A 9,799-nucleotide genomic window follows, 5' to 3' on the forward strand; every position below is an offset into this window, starting at 1 on the left:
GACAAATTTAAAAATAGTGGTAGGATTGACTAATAATTAAATATTGTTAATTATTTCAACAATATGTTCGATAATCGTTATTTGAGACATGTTCTTTAATTTAACAGGAAAGGAAACAAAACACAATTTAAAAAGTGCCAAACAGAATATGATTGCATGAATACTTTAAATTAACAAAGTGCTACTTGTAGTAGATAAGTACATAAATACACATAGAAACAAGTAAACAAATGCTGTTTATCGACAACGCAGATAAGGAAAGTGAAAATTCCTAGCAGATGTTCTAAGAAACGCAATGATAACCGTTTAATCAAAAAGACGATGGTAAAATTTCCGATGTGTAACTAGCTTAACAAGTGTTAGAAAAGTTGCAGAGCAGTGTTGACATTTATGTTTGTTGCCAGCATCTTCATGGTCCTCCGTGTGCTTAGCCGTCGACACAGCAAGGCAAAGCTGGCATCGGACAACACTGCTATCACCATCACCATGCTTCAAACTATAGTGTGTACAAAAGTCCTCCCACATGGGAAAGGGCTGTTTACAAACCCAACAAAACCCTAGGACTTTATAGCGAGTATTTTGAGACAGCAGTTCAGTGACACTTCCAGGGATTGTTTCAGAAGAAGTCGAAGGGATACTTGATGATTCGGTCAGCAGGGATCTGAAGGATAACGGATTCAAGGGTCCTCGAGCACTTGAAGAAAATGAAGGCAAATAATTGTGCGGTGGGTCCTCTGTTACAACGGTAGCTGACGTGCTACAGCTGGCAAGTCGAGTTGATTTGCGACAGGCGCCTGCAATTGCACTTGACTTAGATATTCCAGAAGATGGGCGAGAAGAGGTGGCAGTGGCAGACAACGATGCTTGTAACCGTGTCGATTTCTTAGACTTGTTAACTGGCGTTACTTTCTGTGACGACTTGGAAAGCGCTGGATCCCGATGGTAGTCACTATGTCCTGCCGCATGCTTTGTCTTACAAAACCGAGCAGGACATGAAATAACAGAGCAAGGATATGCATGATACTTGCGTTCATGACCTTCAAAGTCTTTGTCCGAAATAAAATTCGAACAATGTTTGCACACGCTTGAATTACGTTGATTATGCGCACTCTTACAGTGAATGATATATTCTGACCACTTAGGGAAGCGTTGTGTGCACTTTGCACACCAGCCAGCAAGATTAGACGCGACCTTCTTTATTACTAACGGCACAGTATCAGGGTCAGGAATTCTAGAAGCATCTTTGTCCAATGGGGAGTGATCCGATGGCAAAGCTCGTAGCAAAGCAGACTGCGGTCCAAACGCGCTCAACCGAAACATGTCTTTCACTGCGATTCGAGGTCTCGACAACTGCGTATCCTGAAGACCAACGGCCCCATCCACGGATTCTGTTACATCAGTTTCATAAATATCTGCCGGTCTTTCTTGAGCATCGGGTGGCACAGTAGTGTCACTCATGGGAAGTTCATCGTCTGAAAACAGTCTTTCTGCGGACATTTCCACTTCAATGACGTCACCAGCCTCAGAAGAATCAGAACTGTCAGAAGGTATTACGATGCAATCTGCGGCGATTCGGAAGCTCTGCAAATCTTGAATGCTGCGTTCACCGGGTTGATATAGATCTGTCGGCACACAAATTAAGTACTTAGACGTTCAACAATGAAATCACTACAAAGCCACTATATTTAAAACAAAAACATGCACATGCAAGTTATCTGATATACAAAGGGTGCGTTCACAAATTACCTCATCGGTATTTGCGCCCCTTCCCTCCCCTTATCCTCTCCCAGTTGACAAAGTTCTTTTCAGAAAGAACAGTAGTATAGAACCAAATACGGTGGATAACTATCTGAAAGGACTTCCTTTGTTCCTAGGAAGGTACTTTTAAATGCGCATCGCAACAAAACGCAAATTGGAATCAGGCAAGTGACAGATTTGCTTTTACTGCAGACAAAAAAAAAAAAAAAGAAACACTGTCCACCGGTAAGATGCTGCTTCGTCCCTTGGTCGATACAAATTTTCATCTCGTCGGGATGTGCACAAATCGCATCTGCCTAGGAATAAAAAAAAGGCCCTTAAGATTTGGAGTGTGATGTTCGAAACCGCACAGTATAGGTGTAGGGTGCCTCGAAACGTCAAAATATGTATACAGGAGCAGGGACGTTTTCCCTCTCGGTACCCTGAGAGTCACGTAATCAAAACTAAAATCCAATGACGTGGCACCCCGTACACTGTGTTGGGCCCCCTGTTTACTAAGTTTTAAATTAAGTTGAAAAGCAGGGACCAATAACTTAATTCTAAACTGCGTTATAGTTTTGCGTTTAGCGTAACGTTACGTGTGTTCTGACTAAAATGAATTTGATTTGTTACGTTACAATAACTGTAACGGAACTATGTTACCTGCTGAAACTGGAACGTTACCGGAGATGTTCGTTACATACGCATTATCTCCGCTGCCATACAAGATTTTACAAAATGTTTAATGGAATTGATTTAGAAAGATATACCTAGCCCTGTGAACTAAAAAACGGTGTAATGATTTGATTTACAGCTTACTACTTTAATAACGTGTAACATTAAGTCTGAAGTTAAGTTACGTGACAGTAACGTATAAGGTATAGGTGGACAAGTTCATCTGTGTAACTGTGACGCAAAAACGCTTAGTTACTGGTCCCTGTTGAAGAACAGCTGACGAAAAGGGCAGAATAATAGGAGAAAATGTATACATTCATTCGTCATTTACGAAAGGGTAAATCATTTATTTCGGAAACATTCAAGATTACATACAAATACGGAAGCAGGAAATTATTAGATTTTAGTTTCACAGTCGATGGTATAATTTGTGATGTGCTACTAGCTTGTCTTTAGTCAGCAACGTTGCAGAACAGTATAGACATTTATGGTCTCTTCCAACCACGTTGCCGTTATGCTCCTCTGCGAGGTCTTGAGAGCCGACAACAAGGCACAGCAAACATCGGTTAGCACTTCCTATGGCATGCCACTGGATGAAGTATCTGCAAAAGTCTTCCCAGTAAGAGAATATCTCCTTGCATTTCGCAATCCAACAAAACCCAACCACATTGGACCGAATATTTTTATTTTCGGAAATATTTTGCGAGTCTAGTTTCATACTTGCATCTGGGATCGGCTCATCTGTCTGGGTTTATCTCAAACTAGGTTCGCCTAGGTTAATTCCAGCTGATCTTGGGGCATCTGATTTTCCAGTAATGGCTGCCGAAGTTGTTTTCACAAAAGGGACTGTAGAAGGATTCAGAGCCACCTTGGAGCAGGGAGCTGAGCAAGTCTGCATAACAGACGCAACAGTCGGTGGCATCGGCACTGATGTAGTGGTAAACGCATTCACAGATACAGCTGGCTCACAACTTTTAATAGCAGTTGAATCTCCAGACATTCTGTGGTAGGAGAGCAGATGAAGTTTTAAACCGTTGGTTCTTGTAAAGTGAGCCTGACAGAATTTGCAGTGCAAATTCTTTTTTTTAAATCTTTTACTGTGATTTAGATCATGAGCTTTTCCGGCTTTAATTGAAATGCGTCCGCTGCAAAGCTTACACACCACTGTCGTTTTAGAGATATTATGGTTCATAACGTAGTGCTTGACGTACTCAACCCAGGAGCTAAAGCATTCACCGCATGTGAAGCACCAGCCAACTCGCTCTTCACCAAGGTCTGTTGTTACTTGGGAAAAGTCAGAGGTTTCAGGGCCAGCGGTCAACGAAGCAGTACCTGAAGGAATGGCACGTAACAGTGGAGCACGTGGGGCGCAGCTTGACACAACATCCTTCACTGCGATGCACGGTTTGAAGACCTGCGTGGGAGGGGATACACTACCCACGACGATTCTGTTGTCTACGTGGAGAGTTAAAGTCCCCTGCTGCTTTGCGTCTTCCACTGACTCAGTTCGATGCTCAGTCACTGGGCGCGAATTTGATGCATTAGTCCCACATTGATCCGTGCTGTTAAGGAAATATGCCCCGCCGACGTCATGGGCCCTGCAAATCTGCCTATGCCGCGCGACCCGGCGTGCACCTGTTGAAAAACAAACAAATTAGACCCATTAGCATAACATTTAATTAAAGCATCTATCACCACGACTACACGAGTTCCAAAAACCAGAAGGTATGTTTACACCTGTTGGAGATGGAAACCTAAGGGTACGGATGTGGTTGATCTACAACATTGTATACACATAGCTAGTCTGAAAGAGTTGCGAAGGTAATCAAAGTGGCAATTGTTCCACTGATTGCAAAAGAAATTAGAAGACAAAAAAATCGGACGCCTACATTTAGTTCTTCAAGAAAGTCACCATATTACAAAAATATTTACGAAGCTGATTTTTATGCATGAAGACCAACCGCAACGGAAATGAAAGACTAGGTAAGAGTAGGTCACGCACCCATAACATCGCGACGTATTAGATGTATTTCAATTAATTTTTTTAATCAGTTTATTTCTGTAGTAGAGAAAGTATATTCGACCGGTAAACACACGTAAGTGTGCATCAGGCAATTCAACACTTACACTGTTAATGGCTTACGCACAAATAGTTCGTACTGCAAATCGATTGCTTGTAAGAACCTTCCTAGCCTTGCAAACAATAGGTTTGCAATACAAACGATTTCTTAGCAATACAAAGAACGAAAATTGTTCGTAACGCGCAAAGCATTTAGTTTGTAAGAATTTTACGGTGAACAACTGTTATACTTGCATGTGCGTAACTAGCAGTTACAAACTTAGAACTGTCTATAAGAGCCTAACAGTGTATCAGTGCTGTACACATGAATAGCATATGTATAGAATGGATACACTGTAAAAAAAATCCATCTTAATTTTAAGAACACGTGTTTGGAAGCAATTTACAAAACAAATTTGCTCTTAAATTTAAGAACAAATGTTTTATGAAAATTAAGAACATGTTTTGAAAATTAAGAACGTGTTATGAAACGACAAAAATGCTTTACTGTTCTAGCCTAACGCAAAACTGGAAAATATTTAGATCTTGTTCCTACGGACAGATGTTCAAACCCGACTTTGTACACATTATAGTTATTTACCTTAACTTACCTGGGTGGATTCGAACCTCGGACCTTTGGGTTCGGATCCTGACGCCTTAGACCGCGCGGCTGTCGGGACATACCTGTGCAGGGAACGATCGCACCCGACCTTATGCGGCGCTCCGTCCAGGGGCATTCCCAGAGTAGCTATGTGCTTGGTCGGACGGCGTATGTTTGTTAACTCGTTTTTTTGACATTTCGCTCTGGCATAGCTACATTTCGCTTATCTAATTTGATGATGTTCATCCAATTCTATATTGAACACCAAAATTCTATGTCCAGTGGTCGGAAGCTGCATGACTTTTAACAAAATTGTTTTGAAAAGTCACACTTATTCTTACTTTTAATACTAGCATTCAGAACACTTCTTAAAACTAAGAAAATCTTTTAAATTTAATAAACTTGTTATAAAATTTAATTACCCTTATCAGAATTTTCATAACCTGGTTTGCAAAATTAAGAAAACTTCTTAAATATCATAATTTGTTCTTACGTTTAAGAACAACTGAAAATGTTATTAAATTTAAGATACATTTTGGTCTTAAATTTCAGAATATTTTTTACAGTGTATAGAATATAGCGATAGCAGTCAGGGTTAACCATCGCCAGTTAACTATACATTCAACTCAGACTAGTAAAAATTTTGTCGTAACTTTAAGATACTTTTGTAGTTTATTTTGTTGGCAGCGTAGCTTGTATATTATCAGGCAATCGCGTTCCTGGATAACGAAGGTTGTACAATAACGACGCAATGGCTGTTGTATAATGCTATTACGGTCATGATACGACAAATTTGTTATCAAAGAACGACATTGACTGTTTATGTACAAGCCAAGCTCAAGCTCCCAAAATTAACTACAAAAGTGTCGTAAATTTTCGACAAAAAATTTAAGAGTGGGGCACACACACAAAAAGGATGATGTAAGCGACCAAGGTTTCCGTTCATATCAAATTTCCCTACAATTTGTGTGACCTTTGGTATCTAATTGGTTGCGCACTAAAGGAGATACAGAACAGATATTTGTACAGCAAACCAGATAAGAAAAATTTGATGAATGAATCTCAAATCACAGTGTGCACTGATGTGTTCTGTAAGGCCTGGGCAATGGGCATGCTTAGTTAACTACAAAGCATTTACTTTTCAAATCACAAAGAATTCTTTGCACACTGTAAACAGAAGTCGGAATTTTCTAACAACATTCTGTAAATAATTCCATAACACGATTTTCCAAAACGTCGGGCAAAAATCTACTCCTCTTCTATGAAATTTCTGAACAAGCTGAAAAACAATAAAGGGACCATTTTACACCAGCACTAGTTTAGTAACAACAAAAATGACAATTTCAAAATATACTTAGATATGTAGTCATAAGTTTTTAAAAATATTCCACAGAGCTTGGAATTTTCCAAATAGTTTCGAAAATTGTGTTTCCAAACAGTTTGGATTTCAAGTTTTCCGAACTGTTCGGGGTGCAAATTTTAAAATACAAGCTTATTCGTACTCTACAAAACATCACTGTTTAAAAAAAATTCGTAGATTTTACGATGAAGTTGTCAGTTAAATTTCCACCGTCCTTTGATAATTTTCAAAATCTATCCGTGCTAGCGCTTTGTTTCAGCAATCAGCTGATATCGCAAAAAGTTTAAAGTTGCCAATGGAAATTTTAACTCTGGATTTATGCTTGTCGACATGTTGTGCATTAAAAACCACACTGGTAAAACAAAGGCGCTATACAACGCCTTTCCGCTAAAATCAAAGCCTCATTTTCATGCCTTTCCTGGGGTGCTAAACCTTAGCGCCTCAGGAAAGGCGCTAAATTATTGGGGGAAAGACGTGAAAGACGAAGCGTGTCAGTGCGTGGATTTCATACTTGATTGTCAAATAGCTGAGGCACTTAACCTATAGGCTTAGACCAGCAGTAGTAGTCTATTCTCCACCCCAGCACCCAAGTTGGCAAATTTTCCTCATTTACCTTAAATTTTGGTTGGACATCAGAGTGTTACATGCCTCCTTACCAAAATGTAAATATACAATGACTGCAAGCCACCACACCCATCATGATCTTCAAAAATATGTGAGTAATTAATTTACGACGAAAAATGTTTTGATTTTGGTTTCCCATGTAGAAGTGAAGTCCAATACTTATTAGACTAAAAGTTATTAGTCATGGCTTTCAAAACACATTTGTTGACAAGTAATTAACATGATTTGGGACATCGTATTGTCAAATCCTGACAATATAAACATAAATACGGATTCAATTTTTAAAATAATAAATTATATAGAGCGAGAATTATCAAAGGCGCTAACCTCTGAACTCCCCCAATAATTTAGCGCCTTTCCTGAGGCGTTAAACCTTAGTGCCTTTTCTAAGGCGGCAAACTTTAATAGCGCCTTTTAAAGGCGTTGTTCAATGCCTTTGTTTTACCAGTGCATTCAAAACTTGAAAACGAAGTCCTCAGGGAATAAAAAGTAAGTGTGTCATACACGGTTACAAAACTGCAAAGTTCGCCGAAGGCAAGCTTTTAGAGCGCCTGATAGGTAGGCAACTACGTGCCTGTAGTGCATGCGCGTACTGCGGGCAGGCCTACCCTACGTCACTCAGGCGCCTTTTTTAACACGTTGGGTGCGGCGAGAGCATGGGTCTCAGTAACATAGGATTTGCCTACCCCCGCCGCGCTCAACTTGTTAAGCAAACAAAACCCACTGCACTGAGTGGTGACGGTAACACCCCCGCCAGAAGAAGAGAAGAATCCATCACTACATCAGCGGGAAAAGGATGGGAATCGGGATGAGAGGCAGGCTGCTGGCGCTGCTCGGCGCTGCTTTGGAGCCCATCCCGAGCGAGATTGGAGAGGGGCAGACCATGAGTCTGAGGCGGGGGACAGGAATGGGACCCGCCCCACTTCGCGATTATCCCTGCAGGATGGGCCAGAGTCAATTCTCATGTACAAGGCGGGAGGGAATCGCATTTGCACGGCGCACTAGTCCCTCTGCGCCGTGTCTGCAGCCCGTTGCACAAGCGGGAGCGGGGAGAGACCTCCACAAGAGGCACCGCACTGTCGGCCAACGGGAAACCTGACGACTCCTGGGCAAACGGCCGTCAGCCTCCGACCCGCGGCCTTGCCCGCGCCCAGGTTTCACCTCGATCAGGGGCGGGAAACGTGTCAAAATCAAATTCTGGGGGGCGCACACGCTCGCACGCGCAGCACCCGGGGCCGGCCGCCCTCGTGCCCCTGGGCCCCTGGGACCGGAGCCCATTTTATTAGTGCCGGCATATACGCCGCTCTGGCGCGGCCCAGAGGGGGAGTGGGGAGGGGATCACACATGGATCCTCCCAGCCACCCGGGCCCAAGCGGGGCGCGCGGGGACCGGCGGGGACCGGCGGGAACCGCGCGTGTAGTCTTAGGATTAGATTAGGTCTAGATTAGGTCATAATAAGCCCAAAGAGGGTGGGGTGGGCCGCCGCTGCAGGCGGGCGGGCAGGGCTGCGCAGAGACCGGGGGGAGCCGCTAGCCCACACTGCCGATTGACTTTGCAAAGTACGCCTCAAGGGGCGGGACGTGAAAACGCAGAAGGCCTTCGGGCAAGTTAAAGAAATAAAATCGGCATACAAATTAAAAACATTCCAGGTGACGTTATTGTAATTTATCGGCACAATAACCAGCAAAGGAACAATGCAACTACGTGTAAACCGACAAAACAAAAAAAGTTGTCGGCGTAAAAAAGATTTTTAAAAAATGAAAAAAATGAAAAAACGTAAAATTTCAACGGATTTTCTACATGGAGCCAAGGCAATGTTCGACGGAGCGAGTGCCCGAGCAACACGCCTCACACGCCGTACAGCGCGATGTAGCGCCGATAGAGATCCCTTTCCTACGCGGCTGTGATGATCGGCTTCATTCCGCCTGTTCCGCTCCGCTCCCGCCACGCCACGCCCGGACCCGGACACCGGCCGCCAATTTCCTTCCTATTCTGAGCTCATTTTTGTGTCGCCCTGCTTCCCTCCTCCGCCCCCTTCCGCCCCGCATGACCCATTCCCATCCCATTTTCGTTTTCGGTTATCCCCGCCTTCAACTGTCCACTGAGGCGCGACACAGTATATCGAAAACTTCCCGAGGTACAACCAACATCCCTTTCTCGCTCCCTCTCTCCCTCCGTCCTGCTGTAGGGGGCGCAAAGGTCCGACCCGCCCGTCCCCGACTGGTCCACCGCCGCCGCCGCTCGCCTCCCTCCGGCGTGGCATGCACAGAGGGTAGGAGAGGGCGAGAGGGAGAGGGCGAGAGGGAGAGAGCGAGAGGGGGAGTGGCATGGGGAGAGACTCTCCGCCGCCACCGAGCCACGCCTGGCCGGGCCCAAACGTAACAATTGAATTTCCTATGCAATTCCAACAAAATCTTATCTCGTGCATACATCGTGCGGGTGGAGGGTGGGGGAGGGCGGAGAGCAAAGGGGCAGGAGGGGAGGGTGTGCCGGGGGCGCCAGGGAGTGTGTGTGTGTGTGTTGGGCTGCCTACCCTCACGGCGCCGCTGTGTCTCGTGTGATGAGCAGCACAAAGGCTCCCCGAGCGCAGCCGTCCAAGCGGTGTACAGTACAGGGTACGGGCTGGAGCGGGCTGGAGCGGGCAGGAGCGGGCTGGAGCGGGCAGGAGCGGGCTGGAGCGGGCAGGAGCGGGCTGGAGCGGGCAGGAGCGGGCAGGAGCGGGCAGGAGCGGGCAGGAGCGGGC

The 9,799-nt window shown here is 44.4% G+C and overlaps 2 protein-coding genes across 2 annotated transcripts in view; both read right to left on the reverse strand.

Annotated features, from left to right (window-relative positions):
- Nucleotides 1-4,046, reverse strand: part of LOC127749979 (uncharacterized) — a 7,821-nt gene extending 3,775 nt beyond the window's left edge. The window contains exon 1 of the mRNA XM_052270233.1: nt 3,745-4,046. The gene's annotated coding sequence lies outside the window, so the exon portion shown is untranslated. The remainder of the gene's footprint in view (nt 1-3,744) is intronic.
- On the reverse strand, nt 78-1,624 carry LOC127749978 (uncharacterized; the record flags this gene model as incomplete). Its single annotated transcript, XM_052270232.1, is given in 1 exon segment — nt 78-1,624. A coding segment is annotated over 1 exon segment (1,318 nt), but the record flags the coding sequence as incomplete, so codon positions are not given.
- Nucleotides 4,047-9,799: the final 5,753 nt, after the last annotated feature.

Source organism: Frankliniella occidentalis, unplaced genomic scaffold (genome assembly GCF_000697945.3).
Source record: "Frankliniella occidentalis isolate FOCC.00 unplaced genomic scaffold, Focc_3.1 Scaffold114, whole genome shotgun sequence".
In the NCBI taxonomy this organism is placed as follows: Eukaryota; Metazoa; Arthropoda; class Insecta; order Thysanoptera; family Thripidae; genus Frankliniella; species Frankliniella occidentalis.